The sequence below is a fragment of the Agelaius tricolor genome, unplaced genomic scaffold (assembly GCF_023055355.1).
Source record: "Agelaius tricolor isolate 1412-34295 unplaced genomic scaffold, bAgeTri1.0.p SCAF_43, whole genome shotgun sequence".
NCBI lineage: Eukaryota > Metazoa > Chordata > Aves > Passeriformes > Icteridae > Agelaius > Agelaius tricolor.
The window spans coordinates 3,266,365-3,284,831 of record NW_027269303.1 but is presented as its reverse complement, the minus strand read 5'-3'; the positions used below and the strand labels follow the sequence as shown (position 1 = coordinate 3,284,831).

The following is an 18,467-nucleotide window of genomic DNA, read 5'->3' as shown; positions in this document are numbered from 1 at the left end:
GGTCCCTGTCCCCCTGTGCCACCCCCAGGGCCCCGGCCGCCCGTCCCCGTGTCAGGCTCTGGGGTTGATCTCGTGGAACATCCTCTGGGGGAGGCTGCGGGGCCGGGGGCGGGGGGACCCAGGGGGACAGGGGACCCCGCTGTGCACGAGCAGGGTTGGACTGCTCTGGGGGGAACTGTGAGAGGGGCCGGGGCAGAGTGACCTCCCCAGTGACGTCACACAGCCCCTGTGATGTCACACAGCCCCTGTGATGTCACACAGCCAACTCTAAGATGTCACACAGCCTCTTGTGATGTCACAGAGCCAATTCTATGTCACCCTGTTATGTCATACAGCAGTGCTGTGATGTCACAAAGTCACCATGTGATGTCACTGTGTGTTCTGTGACATCACAGCCTGCTCTATGATGTTACACAGCCACCCAGTGATGTCACAACCCACTCTGATGTCACAGAGCACCCCTCTATGATGGCAGGATCTGCTCTATGGCCTCCCACCCTACTCTATGATGTCACAGCCAGATCTTTGATGTCACAACCCACTCTCTGATGTCACAAAACCCTCTCTGTGATGTCATACTGCCACTCTGTAATGTCACAGCACACACTTTGACCTCACAGCCCCCTCCATGATGTCATACAACCATGCCATGATGTCACAGCCTACTACTCTGTGATATCATAGCTGTCTAGGTTTGGAAAGGCAGGTGTCTGATAAGGAAGGCAGGAGCCTCCCCTGAAATGGAAAATGTAAAACCCCCCTATCAAATTGCTCTACATTTTAAATTCAGGGGCTCTCAGGCAAAAAAATATGGGAGCAGGGAATAACAGTTCTTTAATAGGGAAGAAAATATAAAATAAACTATGCAGTAAAGTAAATCGACACTGACAGAGTCAGAACACAACCTGACACCCTGTTGGTCAGGCTGTTGGTAGCAGTCTAATTGGAAATGTGGCTGCAGTCCTCCTGGAGCATCAGGTGTGTTTCTGCTGGAGCAGGGATCCTGTAGAAAAGGGTGTGGTCTTCCTTTGAAGATCCAATGGAAGAAGAGAGCAGCTGTTCCTCTGGGAAATCCAGTGGAGAAGCCGTGCTGATGTTCCAGAATTTCCAGATTATATATGGGTAGAATGCTTGGCTCTTCCCTCTGGGCGGAGCATCTCCCAATGGGATGCCGTAGTTCTTATCAATCATGCAGTGACATTCAATAGCCTGTTATCAGCAGATGTCTCCCAGGAGGGAGGAGTGGTTGTGGAAGAGGTAAGGAAAACTGCCCACTTAACAGAAGACAACTGCCATACAGATGGCAAATAGAATACAATTTGCTTGACAATCCAGACAGGAGGAGAGACCCACCCTGTGCCAGGAAGGTGGGCAGAGCTTCAGCCAGAACTCAGAGCTGTTCATCCATGAGCAGTTTCATGATGGGGAGAAGCCCTATAAGTGCTTGGAGAGTGTGAAGAGCTTCGGCTGCAGCAGTACCCTGATGTGCTACAGATGATCCACACTGGGGAATGGCCCTATGAGTGTGGGGAGTGTGGGAAGGGCTTCAGCAGCAGATCCACCCTCTTTACCCATCAACGCATCCACACTGGGGAGAGGTCCCACGAGTGTCCTGAGTGTCAGAGGAGGTTTCAGACCAGCTCTGATCTCCTCCAACACCAGCAGATTCACACGGATGAGAGGCCCTTCCACTGCCCCGACTGCGAGAAGAGCTTCAAGCAAAACTTCAGTCTTGTCAGGCACAAGCACATCCACACTGGAGAGAGGCCCTACAAGTGTCCCCAGTGTGGCAAGAGCTTCACCCAGAGCTCTCACTTGACCAGACACCAATGGAGGCACCGGTAAGGGAAGCCCTGTGAGTGCCCCAACTGTAGGAAAAGCTTAGTGCACTGCCCCAGCTCCATCCCTATGGGAGGACCCATGTTGGTCAGAGCCCTGGTGATCCATGTTCCCAGTGATCCCTGCTGAGGAGACACCTGGCTGCCTATCCATGTCCTCCTGGATCCCTTGGATGAACACAGGAGCAGGAACATCCCTCAGGACTCTGATCTAAACTGGAAATTGATTGGGAAGAAGTGATTTGTTGAATTTACACCCCAAAAAATCTCACCTGCTCTGTTCAATTGTTTCTTCTGGTGGCATCAAGCAGTGCTGCATGATCTTGGAGGTCTTTTCCATGGAAATAATTTCCATTTTCACCCTCTCGAAACAACCAAATCTGGGGTGAAAATAAAGAAATTAAACAAAGAGATCTAAAGCTGCACCATTTACTGGGATTTGGAGGTGAATTTGGGCTTGGTTCAATGGAATATTTGAGAGGATTTGGGTGTTCTGAGGCTGTCAAAACCAGGGGACATAGCCACAACCTCATAGGTGTGTCGGCAGAATGTGTTCACCTGACTCCATCTGTTCTCCAGGAATTCTGGTTGTCTGTCCCAGTTCCTGGCCTGGGTCCCCCCATTTGGGGTGTTCCCTCAAAGTGCCCAAATCACTGCCGAAGTGCCAAGCTGCTCCTGGCTGGGGATGTTCCTGTCCACCAACCTCTCCTGCTCAGTGCCATGGGAGGTGGGAGGGGTTTTAGGGACTCCTGTGGGGACTGAGAGAGGCTCTTGTGGCTCTTGGGAGAATTTGTCTTGCTGGGAGCGGGTTTGGGGGCCTTCTGGGAGGGTTGTGGGGATTTGTGTGTGTTGGCAGGGCTGTGTGTTATGGAGAGAATTTGGGTGGGACTTAGGGGAGATGGGAAGGGGTTTTGTGGTTTTTGGGGACATTTATGTTGCAGGGAGTGGTTGGGGGTGTCCTGGCCAGGAGCTGTGGGGTGGTGCGAGTGGACTGGGAGTAGCTGTAGGGTTGGGAGGGGGTTTTTGGGTGGTCGTGACCCCCCAGACCCCCAAAGCAGCCACCAGACCCCACCCCATGAGATACTGCCAGGGGTCAGGGGCTCCATGTTGGGGTTCATCCTCCTGGTGCTGCAGGAGAGGTGAGGGGGGGTCCTCAGGGACTGTGTGTGACTCCCCCTAGAGCATGTGTGACCCTCCAATCCTGGTGTCACCTCCTTGTTCCTCCCCACAGGGCTCCTGCCCCAGCTCCTGCTCCCCCAGAGGGAATTTGGGGAGGGGGCAGAGGGGGTGCACAGCTCCCACTGGGGGATGACCCCAGCCCAGCCCCTTTGTTCAGCATCAAGCTGGGCTCGGGGCTGCAGGAGGAAGAGCCGATGGGAAGCAGATCCTGCAGCTGGGACAGTGCTTGGGATCAGGGCAAGGTCCTGCCCTGCACACCTGGCTCAGGTGTGACCCTGCCCCGGCAAGGGAGCGGGACATTCCCATGCCCACGGATCAGGGCTGGGAGCAGCACTTGGAGCACGGACATGGAAATACTGGGAGCAACTGGGAGCACACTGAGGGCTACTGGGAGCAACTGGGAATGATGGGTGCGTGCTGGGGGCAACTTGGATATACTGGGAATGAGTGAGATCGGCCTGTGGGCAACTGGAACCATGCTGGGGCAACTGGGGTGGCTGGGAATGAGCATGCTGGGGGCAACTGGGATATACTGGGAGTGTCTGGACCCATACTGGAGGGGACAACACTGGGAACAATTGGGACTGTGTTGAGAGGAACCTGGGAGCAACTGGGAGTGACAGTGTTTATACCTGGGGCCAGTGAGATCATACTGGCAGTGACTGGGACTGTATTGGGGCAAATGGGTGCAACTGGGATCATACTGGGAGGAATTTGGGAGCAACTGGAACCATGTGGAAGCAACTGGAACAATACAGATGGGGACTGGGATCCCACTGGGAGCGACCAGGAGCATGCTGAGGGCAGTTTAGACCATGTTGGGGATTCCTGGGATACACTGGGAGCAACTGGAACCGCACTGAGGCTGACTGGCAATCATGCTGGAATCAACTGGGAGGAAGTGGGAGTGACTGGGAGCATGCAGGGATCAACTGGGATATACTGGGAGAGACTGGGGGTCACTGGGATCATACTGGGAGTCACTGGAACCAGGGCAATGGCCTGGGCTGGGTGATGTGAGGCCTCAGGGAGCACAGGGAGCACTGTGACACTGCAGGGCCTGATGGAACCAGGGGGACATTGTGACACTCTGGGCCCGCCCTGGCCATGGGGTGTTTCAGGAGCCCCGGGGTGCCCAGGGCAGCAGAGCAGAGCCCCTGCCTCAGGGGCAGCAGCTCCCTGGGACACCCTGGGCGGGCAGCAGGGGATGCCCAGGGAGAAGAGGAAGCCAAGGCCCAGCGCCCCAAGGGCAGCACTGCCTGAGGGACAGGGCAGGAGGGAGATGCCAAGGCTGGGACAGTGCCGGGGCTGCCCAGCACTGAGCCAAGGTTGTGTGACATCACAGGGGGCTGTGTGACATCAAAGTGTTGGCTTGTGAAATCACAGGGGTTGTGTGACATGATAGAGTTGGCTGTGTGACAAGCCACAGCTGGCTGTGCGACATCACAGACTAGGCAGAGACATCAACTGGGCTGTGTGTCATCATAGAGTTAGTTGTGTGACATCACAGGGAGCCTGTGTGACATCACAGGGGTGTGTGGCTGTTTTGAGAGGCTCCATGGCACAGGAATCCAAGGGAGAAGAAAAGCTACAGAGATCCCACAGGAGGAGGGGCTGCAAACCCAGCCCAGGGTGCTCTGAGGAGGAAAGACCCACCCTGAGCCAGGAAGGTGGACAGAGCTTCAGCCAGAGCTCAGAGCTGGTGGTCCATGAGCAGCTGCACAATGGGGAGAAGCCCCACAAGTGCTTGGAGTGTGGGCAGAGCTTCAAGCAGAGCAGCACCCTGATCAGCCACCAGATGATCCACACTGGGGAATGGCCCTGTGAGTGTGGGGAGTGTGGGAAGGGCTTCAGCTGCAGCTCAGAGCTCATCAGGCACCAGCGCGTCCACACTGGGGAGAGGCACTACGAGTGTCTCCAGTGTGGGAAGAGCTTCACCAGCAGCTCTCACTTAACAGGACACCAATGGAGGCACCGGTAAGAGAAACGCTGCAAATGCCCCAAATGCATGGAAGAGCTTCATGCACCGCTCCATCTTCATTCCCCATTGGAGACCCCACGTTGGGAAGAGCCCTGGGGATCCATTTTCCCTGTGATCCTTGCTGGGAAGACACCTGTACCTTTTGTTGCCCCTGCCAATGACAAGATGTGGGAATGGAGAACATGAGGGTCTGGCCATGGCCCTGTCATTACATTCACTCCCACCTCAGGTCATTGCCAGGGCAGGGAAGGGACTCTCTCTCTCTCTCTCTCACCAGGGAGAAGGGTGTCCTTTCCAGACAGGATGAAATACGTTGCCAGGAAGAGCCAGTTGTTGATGTTGTAGTTTTCTCTGTAAATAGTTTTATTTATCCCTTCTGTTATCAATATTGTTTCTGTTCCTGTTTGTTCCTTATCCCGTTGCTGTTCCAAATAAATTGTTCTTATCCCAGCCCAGGATCTTTGCCTTTTGTATTTTCCATGGGAGGCGGGAGGGCAGCGAGGGCAGCGCGATTTTAGTGGGAGCAGGAAATTGGGGAATCCCATTCCTTAAACCCGGCCCGTGGAAACCGAGCATCCCAGCTGGTGGCAGCCCTGGTGGCCATGGCAGCAGCCTTGGGAGCGGGTCCCTGGCTGGGGCTGTGGGAACCTCTTCCCTCTGGTGCCCAGGGACAGGAGTGGAGGGAGCGGCTGCAGCTGAGTTGGAGCAGGCTCAGGTTGGATGTCAGGAAAAGGTTTTTGGCCAGAGGCTGCTGGGGCCCTGGCCAGGCTCCCCAGGGCAGGGTCCCAGTTCCAGGGCTCTCTGAGCTGCAGCAGCGTTTGGCCAGCGCTGCCAGGCCCAGGCTGGCATTGTTGGGGTGTCCTGTGCAGGGCCAGCAGTTGGACTGGAGGATCCTGATGGGTCCCTCCCAGCTCAGCCAATTCTGTGCTTCTGGGATCCCATCAGCCTGGGGATGGGGCTGCCAATGGTTGCCATGGCAACGGGCTCTGGCTGCAGGCCAGAGCTGGTGTCCATGGCAACCACCCCATCATGGGGTCTCCATGGAGCTTCCAAGGGACTGAGCATAGCAACAGGGGGCTGGTGATGGTTGCCATGGAAACTGACCATAGCAACAGGGGTCTGGTGATGGTTGCCATGGAAACTGACCATAGCAACAGGGTCCTGGTGATGGTTGCCTGCTAAGGATCAGATTTGTCACAGGCCCTCAGAGGGGCTCCATGGGGATTTCCAAGAGTCTCCAGGCTATTCCAGAGCTGGAATGTCACACACAGAGACAGGGGCTCCACAGAGACCTCCCAGGGGTTTCTGGGATGGTAAAGAGCCCTGTGGTCAGAGGCAGTCACAGCCATTCCATGGTGACATCCCAGGGCACCTTGGGCTGCAAAGGCACAGATCTGTCACAGGCACTCACGGGGGCTCCACGGTGACATCCCAGGAGTGCCCAGGCTGCCAAAGAGCCGGGATGTCCCAGACACTCACAGGGGTTCCTGTCATGGCCACAGTGGGAGCTTCAGGCAAAGTTTATTAGAGAAGCTCCTGTTGGGTCACGAGGTGCAGAAAGGATCCCCAGCAGCCCCCACAGATCCCGAAATGTCACCGTTGAATCAGAGATTACACAGACTCAGATCAGAAAGCTAAGGGCTAAAAGCCACCTGTTTTCTCAATCCTCTTCTTTTATATCTTGGTTTGCTACAGGTGGACCTCATTGGTCATTTAATCAACACATTTCACATGATTGGCTGATTAAGAAAACACCCTTCAGTAAACAACTTAATGGAAAAAAGCCAACTTATTTCAAACAGCCTTGGGGCACCAGTTATTGACGTTTAAGTTGGGCCTTCCTGGGGGCTCCCTGGGTGGGACAAACCCTCCTGCAGCAGTTCTGTGCCAGGTAAAAGGAGATGCATAGGACTTTTTTGGTCTTCAGCTTCTTGTTTATTGATCTCTTATCTAAAGTTTTGCACACTGTTCACACCAGGCTCAGCACACTGGAAAAGCACTGCAAAACATCTCTGAAATGGACAGTTTCAAGGTCTTGTAAAGTTTTTCTCATCCAATTAACTCTTAAAACATACATTATTTCTATTTATCTACCAATAACTCTGCACTGTGCTTGCCTTGACCAATCACCCTGTGCCACCAACACTGCAAAAAATGGAGTAGATGACGTAGACAGGGACTACACCCAAATTCCTGCAACTTGCTTCCTATCTACACCATACTAAAAGTCCCAAAACCTAGATTTCTCACCCTAGTGACATAGTATACTACCCTCTCATCTATTTCAAAGTTTGGTAAATTCTAATCTGTCTCAAAGTTCTGGAAGTCCTCTCCATGGGTGAAGTTTAAATGCAGTGTTTCTCTGGGGCTCAGGATGCCTCAGAGCAGACAGAGAAATATTCCCTGTGCCCTGGATTTCCACACATTTAACCTAAAATCCTTTAACCTTTAAGATTTTAAATTACCCAGAAATGATCCAGGTAAGTAGAATAAGAAGGAGAAGAAATAGAGAACAACAGAAAGACTGAAGATCCATAGAAACACACACACATGGGTACCAACTGCTGGGGTTCCAGCATCACCAACAGAGGAACCCCAGCAGACAGCAGGATCCAGACCCTGGGTGGGCCTCGTGCTCCGGCTTTTAACCCCCTGGGCCTTCTTGGCCCCGCCCCTGGGGTGGGACTGCCAGTTGCTTGTCCAATCAGAGCCAGGGTAGCACCAGCTGCTGCTGTGTGATTGATTGACAGCTGGGCCAATCAGAGCTGGGTTAGCACTGCCCCTGCTGTGTGATTGACAGCTCTGCCAGGCCAGGGCTGGGGGCGGGGCTCTGTCCCACCACAAACCAAGGCCTGACCCGGCCCTGGCCCCACACGGGCATTCCGAGCATCCCAAGGTGTCTCGGGACATGGATCTCATCCAGCCTCTGACAGCGACCACGGTGACACTACGGAACCTCATGGAGCCATGGCTCAGTTGTGACAATGGAGATCCACGGAAACAATGGTGAGACTGTGCAATCCAGGAATCATGGAATCAAGGAGACCATTGTGCAAATCATGGGCCCTATGGAAGCAAGGATCAATGATCAAACTGTGGTTTGATTGTGATTGATTTAAAATAGAAACAAGGAGCCATTGTTTGACAGCGGGGCTGCGTGGGGCCAATGGACCCTTGTGACTCTGTTGGGGCTCATGAAACCAAGAAGCCATTGTGACATTGCCAGACCTCATGGAATCAAGGAGACCATTGTGACAGTGTTAGGACCCATGAAATTCATGGAACATGGAACAGGTCTGCCTGGTTTGGCCTCCTGGGGGCTGTGTGACAGGTCCCACTGAATTTGGCATGTCAAGGGCCACTTCCCATCTGACCGTGAAGCACTGGGGCTCCGTGCTTTCATTCCTATGGGAAAGAACTGTCTTTCTTGTCTAGGCACCCATGGCCAAAATTGGGATTCTGCATCTAAAATTCCCTATATCCAAGGGTTAGTCTGAGACAAAATCTGCCAATACAGTCAAGTCTGGCCAGCCTTGGCCTCTGGTGGCTGCCTCTCATTGCCCCTGCACCACTGGGGCTCACTTGTTTCCTTCCTATGGAGACCATTGTGACACTGCGGGGCATTGTGGAACCAATGGGCCATGGTGACCCTGCAGACCCCTGTGGAACCTGTTACACTGTAGGAACTTGTGGAACCAAGGGGATCATTGTGATCCTGCAGGGCACCATGGATCCATGGAGAGCATTGTGGCATTGCAAGGCCCCATGGAATCATGGAGACCATTGTGACCCTGCAGGGCCTCATGGAAGGGAGGGGCCATTGTGACACTATGGGAACTTGTGGAACCAAGGGAATTATTGTTGCACTACTGGACCCCAATGGAACCAAGGGGCCATTGGACACAGCCAGGCTTCATGGAACCAATAGACCATTAGGACACTGTGGGGCCTTGTGGAACCATGGAGACCATTAGGATCCTTAAGGACTTGTGTAACCAAGGGGCCATTATGACACTTGAGGGCATCATGGGAGCAAGGAGCCATTGTGACACTGCAGGGCCCTGTGGAACCAAGGGAACATGAAATAGGTGTTGCTGCCTTGGCCTCCCAGGGGTCACCTGACAGGCCTGGCTGACCTTGGAATGTGGAAGGCCACTCTCATCTGCCCCTGAAACACTGGGGCTCTGGGCTCTTCTTTTTATCGAAAAGAACTGTCCATTTTTTCCAGGCATCCATGGCCAAAATTAGGATTCCACCTCCAAATTTTTGTGTGCTAAAGGATCGCTCCCAGACAAAAGTTGCCAGGACTGACAAGTCTAGCTGGTCTTTGACTCCTGAGGAGCAGCACTCACCTGTTTTCCAAACACTGGAAATGGCTCTGTGCTTTTCTTTTTGTGGAAAAAATGATCGTTCTCCAGGCACAAATGTCTTAAATTAGGACTCCGCATTCATAATTTCAAATATCCAAGGGTTGCTCCAAGCAAACCTGCCAGGACAGACAGGTCAGGCTTGCCTTGGCCTCTGGTGCCTGCCATTCATCAGCTCCTGAAACATGGGAGCTCCGTGGTTTCCTTCCTATGGAGACCAATGTGACACTTGGGAGCCTTGTGAAATGAAGGGGCCATTGTGACACTGCAGAGCACCATGGATCCAAGGGACCATTGTGACACTGTGGGGCCTCATGGAACCAAGGACATCATTGTGGCTCTGTTGGGCCACCTGGTCTGAAGGGGCCAGTGCAAAGCAGCGGTGTGGGAGTTAGCCCAGCTATAACTCAGAGTCAACCAGATTTTACCCCAAAAGAGCTGGGCATGAGTTTCAAGCCCTGGGAATCATTTGTTTAACTTAGGGTGAGTTTGAGAGTTCCCCCATAAGCCTTTAGTGTTGTTATGCTAAGTTGTCCAAGTTCTCCTCCCCTATTGGTTACTTGTTTCCCCTATAGGGTTATTGTTCTAGAGTGTTCTACCCTCAAGTGTATATATTGTTGCTTTGCCTTTATCTCAGGTCTTTGAATCCTACCCCTTGTACTGTGCTCGACTTCTCCCTGTTTATTGTTTTTCACCCTGTTACTAAAGTTCTTTTTGGCAACTCCATTGATCCTGCTTGTAGGAGTGTCGGGGGGTAGGATGGTTGGGACGGATGGAGACGAGAGATCTCTGAATTCAAGTCTTGGAACTTGTGGTTTATTGCAAAGGGTGTGGGTGCAGGGGCCTTGTTTGGAGCTGCCAGCCACAGCTCGGAGCAGGCCCGAGAGAGGAGCTCGAAAGAGGCACCCAAAATGGATGCTGGAAAGAGGAGGGGAGTTCCCATTACAGTACAATAAATCTTCTTCTGTGCTGCATATTCTAATTTTCACTGACCAATCTAGTACAAGATACAAATATTATAGCATTTACATACAGCCTATAAGAATCATTACTATACCATACTGTGTTACATTTTAAACCCTAAAAACTACTCTTTGGACCCCTTCTGCCAAGCTACTAGGGTCTGCTCTGACCCTTGGACCTGTCTGCAAGCAGAGGGTTTTGTTTCATCAAAAGATTACCTTCAGCCGGCCATATCATTGTTTTCCAGTTGTTCAGTAACTAAGGCTTGGTATCTCAAAGCTTGCTTTCATTTAAATCTCACTTATAGTTTCCATATTCTCAAAATCTTTTGCCAAGCAATCATATTTATAAGGCTTTCCTGTTTCATCTTCCCAAGCATCTGCTCCTTTTCATTTTCACCACCCTTGCTCTGAAGTTGCGGAACCAGAAAGGTTTGTCACAGCCACCCTCATTGCGACCTTTGGTGCCCGAACAGGGACCCTGACATTCAGTCACGTCAGCTGGGGTTAGCTGATGGATAGGCCAGCGCTCCCCGGGATTGTGGATTGTGCCGGGCCGACAGATTCATCATTGCTTCGAGGGACCTCGGCCAGGATCCACAGGGACAACGACAGTTTCACCTGCATAGGATTGCAGGTGGGTTTGGGGAAACACAGGACAATTATTGCCCATTTTGCCACTGTGTTTTTACAATATGCATCCACATCCCATAACTGATTTGGGGTGTTCCAGTGGCTGTTCCACCTAAGGCGGAGAAAGAGAAAAATGGGCAGCCGGATGTCCAAAGTAGAAAGGTGTGTATATGGATGCTTTAAGTAAATTCTCACTGATCATGACCAAATATCTTCAAAGAACAAATTAAAATCAGTCATGAAGTAGATCATTAAAAATTTTCCAGACGCCCCTGAGCCTGACCATCCTCCCTCCATCTTGGCTCCTCTACTTCCTGCTACCACAGCCTTCTCTTCCACCCTGAATGAACCTCCAGACTCCACCCCCACAACTGCGAGTCACACCCCCACTGTCAATCATTCCACCTCCACCCTGGGCCATGCCCCAGAAGGCCAGCCTGGAAGTCCGTCATCCTAAATCAAGGCCCTTCCTCCCCAACACCTGACAAAATGGCTGTGCCCTTTGCCTCACCCTCCAGCAACAATTTAACCCTATGGTCAAAGATACTAAGCCCAACTGTCACACTATTTCTAATCCAAATGTTTCTCCCCCAAGTTATGTGTCCTCCCCAGAAGACAGTTTGGGTTCCCCAGAGCAACCTCGCCCCTCAGCCCCAGAAGATCCCTAGGAAAGGATCTGGAAAGAAGCAGTTAAGGAAGGAGACTGGCAAACAGTCTCGAAACTCCTCATTGCCCCTGTATGTTATGAAAGAAGGGGGCAGAATCCCAGGTGTCAGCCCCTGGTTTACGGGGAAATCAAGGATCTGTGTAGGGCAGCTAAAGAACATAGGAAGGACTTACCTTGTTTTAATGGCCTAATGAGGGCCATGTTTACAGCACATGTCTTAACCCCCTATGATTTAAAATATATTATGACCATGTTGTTGTCACCTACAGAATACACCCTGTGGGAAGGGGGATGGAAGTGTTTACTAAATCAATTAATAGCAGACTATGCTAATAATGAGGCAAGGGCGGAATTGACAATCAACCATCGAGCTGGAGAAGGACAACACAGCCTACCAGATGATCAAGCAGCAGGTATCCCCAGAGAAGGATTGGATGATATCAAAGAGATGGCTTTGAAAGCTTTAATCCAGGTATTGGATGGTAGCACCCCCAATTTGGACTACCTTGGGTGGCTGCAGCTAAAGCTTTAGGGCAATCAGACCATCCTGGGTGCCTGTTAAGTAAGCAAACCAATGCTGCCTCCCTCACACTGAGTGGCTGCTCTCAGACACAGAGAACATGAGACACGCCACCCTGCAGAACAGCGATAGAGTTTTGACTCTGGGCACATGGGCATGGCTGTGTAGACTCTGAGGGCATGTGCTGCATGAACCTCTCCAGCCACAGCGAGTCAATCCACAAGAGCATTCAGGTACTGAAGGAAGGGTTCAAGAAGCTTCAAGTGGAAAACAAAGACTGGGTCAATAAACTCTTCCAATCCAACGTGACTAAAGGGTTGGATGATGTCGAGCTGAAACAGAACTTATAATTCTCTTATTAGTTGTTGTTGTATTGTTAATTGTATCATGTTTGTTTGCATGCTTTTAGAAAGTCTTACAAAATTCTTTCAGTTCCATCTTTGTTGTAAAACAGAAAGGGGGAAGATACCCAACACAGGATCCTCATGGACTCCTTGGAGGAGAGAATTGGAGGCCAGGATGGCCCAAAAACCTCCCAGAGACTCAGGGTGGGAAGGAAAATCCTTAAAAGTACCTAAAAGTATTCTTAAATCCATAAAGTACCTTAAAAACCTTGAGTATCTCAAGGCATTAATGAGCACCACTGAGTGTCAGTACAAAGCTCTCCAGGGACTCATTAAAGCAGATAATTGGGGCCATGATTGCACAAACCTCTCACAGAGTCTGTATCAAAAGGGAAACACCAAGTACCTTCAAATAACTGAAGGACCCTGAAGCATTAATGAGCCCCACTGAGTGTTGTTACTGACAAAGCCTCTCCAGGGACTAATTACAGCAGATAATTGGAGGCCATGATTGCACAAACCTCTCAGAGCCTCCAAGGCAAAAGCCAAAGCCAAAGTCCTTTGAAAAACCTGCAGTCCCTGCAGGGAGCATTCAGGAGCCCCCAGGGCCATTGCTGAGCAAGGCTCCCCAGGGACTCCTTGCAGCAGATCCTTGAGGCCACTGGGATGTGGGCTTGGGGGGGATGCTGAGGGCAGCACAAGGGGCTGACAGTGCCCAGCCTGGCTGGGGCTGTGCCAGGAGGCCCCAGGGCCTCAGGACAAGGTGTCTCCTCCCAGCCCTTGCTGGCACAGACCCTGCTGAGCCCCAGGGCACCAAGACTTGGCTTCTCTTTGTCCCCACCTGTCATCACTGCCTGCAGTTCTCTGCTCTGCCTGGGGCCTGGGGACACTTGCTCAGTCGTGTCCCTCTCTGGGACCCATTAGAAGTCCAAGAAACTTTGGAGTTGGATTCTGACATGGAGTTCTGGAGAGGTTTCTTCAGCTCCCTCTCAGGGCCTGATGTTCAGGGCCTGAGCACAAAGGCCCAGAGGCTGATTAAAGTCCTTGTGCTGTGTCTGTGCTGCTGAGCTGGGCTGGGCTCCTGGCACAGAGGCAGCTCCTGGTCACCAAGAAGAGCTTCAAAAGCACATTTCTCTGGATGAGCAGCTCTTGTGCCAGCCCAGCAGGGCTGGGGCACTGCCTGCAGCCAGCCCGGGCACAGCCCAGAGGCACAGAGAGCTTCAATCAGTCAGGGCTGGGAAGGGGCTGAGAAGTGCCTGGGGCACAATCACTGCCAGCCCTTGGTACAGGAACCTCTGGCTGCAGGACAATGCAGCTGCAGCTCCTGGAGCCATCTCCTCAAGCTGGAACATGCCAATGCCTGCAGAGCCTGTGAGTGCATTCTCTGCTTGTCTCTTGTGCAGAGCAGCCAGGGGTGCCCAGGGCTGTCCTGCAGAGCAGGGTCCTGCAGCCCAGGGCGCTGTGCTGGGGCAGGGACTCTGCTGCCTGCCAGGGACAGCTCTCAGCCAGCCCTGGCAGCTGCTCCCAGCACTGGGGGACAAGATCTGGCTGGGAGGAGACAGCTGGTGAGGCTTGGGAGTGTTCTCCTTGTGTGGGGAGGATGCTGCATTGTTCAGGACTGCTCCCAGCATGGCATTGAACTGCAGAACATTTCCAAATAGATCATTCAGGGAGCACAGCAAGACAGGGGTTGCATAGAAGGGAAAATCTGCTTTTTAAATGTACTGCTCTGAGTTGCCTGGATGGGAAATTGCACATAAATATTAATCTCTCATTTCAGGCTGAGAAAAATGAAAAATTTTCTCTCAGATCTAAATAAAAAAGGCAGTGACAGAAATCAGCAGAGGGCCCCTTACAGGGGGCCTCAGTGTCGCTTTTCCAGCCTCCTCAGGGTTGCTCTGAAGTTGCCATCAGAGCCTGCAGAGGCAGAGCTGCCCCTGGGCAGTGCCTGAGCTGGGAGGGCTCTGCAGGGCAGAGCTGAGCCCCCAGGGCTGGGCTGGGCTCTGGCAGCACTGGCAGGGCCCAGCCCTGGGCACAGGGAAGCAGCTGCTGGCAGGGACAGCTCCAGGCAGCAGAGCCCTGGGCAGGCAGTGGGGGGAAAGTGCCCCCAGGCTGTGCTGGGATATTTCAAGTCCTCTCCAAACCCAACTATTCCATGATTACTTTTCTTACAGATCCCCATGCCAAGGCACCACAGCAAATGTCCAACAGCAGCTGCATCAGGCACTTCCTCCTGCTGGCATTGGCAGACACGCGGCAGCTGCAGCTCCTGCACTTCTGCCTCTTGCTGGGCATCTCCCTGGCTGCCCTCCTGGGCAACGGCCTCATCATCAGCGCCGTAGCCTGCGGCCACCACCTGCACACGCCCATGTTCTTCTTCCTGCTCAACCTGGCCCTCGCTGACCTGGGCTCCATCTGCACCACTGTCCCCAAAGCCATGCACAATTCCCTCTGGGACACCAGCAACATCTCCTACACTGGATGTGCTGCACAAGTCTTTTTCTTTCTCTTCTTTATTGCAAGAGAGTATTTCCTCCTGACCATCATGTGCTACGACCGCTACGTGTCCATCTGCAAACCCCTGCACTATGGGACCCTCCTGGGCAGCAGAGCTTGTGCCCACATGGCAGCAGCTGCCTGGGCCTGTGCCTTTCTCAATGCTCTCATGCACACGGCCAATACATTTTCCCTGCCCCTGTGCCATGGCAATGCCCTGGGCCAGTTCTTCTGTGAAATTCCACAGATCCTCAAGCTCTCCTGCTCAGACTCAAACCTCAGGGAACATGGGCTAGTTGCAATTAGTTCCTTCTTGCTATTTGGCTGTTTTGTGTTCATTGTTTTCTCCTATGTGCAGATCTTCAGGGCTGTGCTGAGGATCCCCTCTGAGCAGGGACGGCACAAAGCCTTTTCCACCTGCCTCCCTCACCTGGCTGTGGTCTCTCTGTTTGTCACCACAGGCACATTTGCCTACCTGAAGCCACCCTCCATCTCCTCCCCATCCCTGGATCTGGCCCTGTCAGTTCTGTACTCCGTGGTGCCTCCAGCCCTGAACACTCTCATCTACAGCCTGAGGAACCAGGAGCTCAAGGCTGCAGTGTGGAGACTGATGACTGGATGCTTTCAGGGACATTAAACTGCTGGCCAATTTACGCCAATTAATTGTTATATAGGGAATCTTTGATACTTCCTGTTGGTTTGGTTGTGGGTTTTTTTTCTTTTCTTTTACTTTTTTCATATTTTCCACAAATAAATGCCAGTGTTTGTGCCATTTCTCATTTTGTTTCTCTCCATCTTCCCCGTGCCCACAGACTGTCTCAATGAGGGGCTGCACTCTTGGTGGCTTTAAAGGAACTAAAGGATCTCCCAGCAGAGTTTTCTGCAGAGATGCCCTTTTGTTGCCTTCTCTGGAGCTGCAGCAGCAATGTCTGTGTGCAGAGCTGGGGCCGATCAGTGCTGGGCCAGCAGCTGTGCCCAGCAGCAGCAGCAGCAGCAGCACTTGGTGTTGCCAGTGCTGCTGCCGTGGCCCTGCCCCGCTGCCCTGGTGGCCCTGGTGTTGCTGCAGGGCCTGAGTGCTCTCGGGGCCGGGCACAGCCCTGGGGGTGGCAGTGCCGGGGCTGCAGCAGGGAAAGGCCATGAAATATAAATCACTTCTGATAATTCTTTTGGGTTTGGTTGTGGGTTTGTTCTTTTTTTCCATGTTTCAGTTTTTCAATATTGTCCTAAAGAAAAGCCATTGGTTTTGCCATTTATCATTTTGTTTCTCTCCACCTTCCCTGTGGCCACAGATTGTGTTGGTGAGGGGCTGCACTCCATGTGGCTTTAAAGAAACTAAAGGATCTCCCAGCAAAGTTTTTTCCAGAGATGCCCTTGTGTTCCCTTCTCTGGAGCTTCAGCAGCAATGTCTGTGTGCAGAGCTGGGGGCAGATCAGTGCTGGCACACCAGCCCTGCTCCTGCTGGCCACACCATTCCTGATCCAGGCCAGGAGCCATTGGCCTTCTTGGCCACCAGGGCACATTGCTGCCTCATGTCCAGCCTGCTTTCCATCAGTCCCTGCAGGTCCCTTTCTGCCTGGCTGCTCTCCAGCCACTCTGTCCCCAGCCTGTAGCACTGGGGCCAAATATGAGGGTCTGGCCCTTGGATTTGTTAAACCTCGCCTTGTTGGATTTGGGCCCTGGATCCAGCCCGTCCAAGTCACTGTGCAGAGCCCTCCTACCCTCCAGCAGATCAACACTCACACCCAGCTTGGTGACATTTGCGACAATGTCCATGGGGTTCCATTGGTTCCATGGGGCCCCTCAGTGTCACAATGGCCTCTTGGTTACACCAGGCCCTGCACTGTCACACTGGTCTCCTTGGTTCCATGGGGCCTCAAAATGTGACAATGGTCCCCTTGGTTCCATGGGGCCCAGAGTGTCACAATGGCCTCATGGCCACATGAGGTCCCACACTGTCACCATGGTCTCTGTGGTTCCACAAGTCCCCTCAGTGTCACAATGGACTCCTTGTTTCCACAAGGCCACACAGTGTCACAGCGTTCTTCCAGATCCCTTGAGGCCCCGTCGTGTCACAGTGGCCCCTTGGTTACACAGGATCCTGCAGTGTCACAATGTCCCCTTGGTGCCATGAGGCCCTGCAGTGTCAGAACGGCCCCTTGGTTCCACTGGGCCCTGCAGTCTTCAAATGGTCTCCTTGGTTTTGCAGTGTCAAAATGGTGAAACCCCTTGGTTACAAGAGGCCCTGCAGTGTCACAATGGCCTCTGTGGTTCCATGAGGACCCAGAGTGTCACGGGGCACTCCCTGGGTCCATTTGGCCCCACAGCACCACAATGGACCCCTGGTTCTATGGGGCTGCACGGTGTCACCATGGTCCTCTTAGTTCCAGGAGGCCCTGCAGTGTCACAATGGCCCCAGAGTGACCCAATCATCACAGAATGACAGAATCAAATAGGCTGGAAAAGACCTTTGAGATCATCAATTCCAACCATTGCCCTAATACTGCCTTGTCACCCAGACCATGCCACTGAGCGCCACTGGAGAGGGACAGTGACTCTGCCACCTCCCCCCTGGCCAGCCCATTCCAGTTCCCACTCACCCTTTCTGTGAAGAACTCCTTCCTATTGTCCAGCCTGAACCTCCCTTGGTGCAGCTTAAGGCTGGGTCTTCTTGTCCTGCCCTCCAGCAGATCCACACTCACACCCAGCTTGGTGGCATCTGCAATTTGTGAATGCTGGACTCGATCCCCTCACCCAGACCATCAGCGAAGATATTAAACAGGACTGGGCCCAGCACAGATCCCTGGGGACAGCACCAGTGCCTGGACACCAGCTGGGTGCAGCACCATCCCCACCACTCTCTGGGCCCAGCCTCCAGCCAGCTCTTAAATCTCCCAGCCAGGAGGGAACCTGCCCAAGCCGTGGGCTGCAGCTTTTCCAGGGAATGCTGTCAGAGACAGAGTCAAAGGCTCTGCTGGAATTCCAGGCACACAACATCCACAGCCTTTCCCCCATCCACAGGTGGGTCACCTGGGCATAAAAGGAGACCAGGTTGGTCAGGCAGGACCTGCCAGCCCTGAATCCACGCTGGCTGGCTCTGATCCCTGGGCCATCCTGTGGGTGCCCTGTGATGGCACTCAAGGTGATCTGTTCCATAACCTTGCCGGGCACCCAGGTCAGGCTGACAGGCCTGGAGTTCCCCAGCTCCTCCTTCCAGCCCTTCCTGGGGATGGGCTCACACTGGCACCTCCAGTGCTCTGGGCCCTCCCTGCTGAGCCAGGACTGATGGTAAATGATGGAGAGCAGCTTGGGGCGCTCATCCACAGCTCCCTCATCCCCCTAGGATGGATCCCATCTGATCCCACACACCTGTGAGCATCTGAGTGACTCAGCACGTCCCCAGCTGCTTCCTCCTGGATTCCAGGGGGCTGTTCTGCTCCCTGTGCCCATCCAGCAGCTCAGGAGAACACTTGTCCTTAGGAC

General features: G+C 53.1%; 1 protein-coding gene and 1 pseudogene across 1 annotated transcript; both read left to right on the top strand.

The window, feature by feature from the left end:
• Positions 1-949: 949 nt before the first annotated feature.
• LOC139604080 (zinc finger protein 239-like) lies at positions 950-1,845 on the top strand (annotated as a pseudogene).
• Positions 1,846-14,691: 12,846 nt separating this feature from the next.
• Positions 14,692-15,958, top strand: LOC139604004 (olfactory receptor 14A16-like). Its single transcript, XM_071455005.1, has one exon. It carries the CDS (start codon positions 14,692-14,694, stop codon positions 15,622-15,624), a length of 933 nt encoding a protein of 310 aa, XP_071311106.1. The 3' UTR covers positions 15,625-15,958.
• The last annotated feature ends 2,509 nt before the right edge of the window (positions 15,959-18,467 follow it).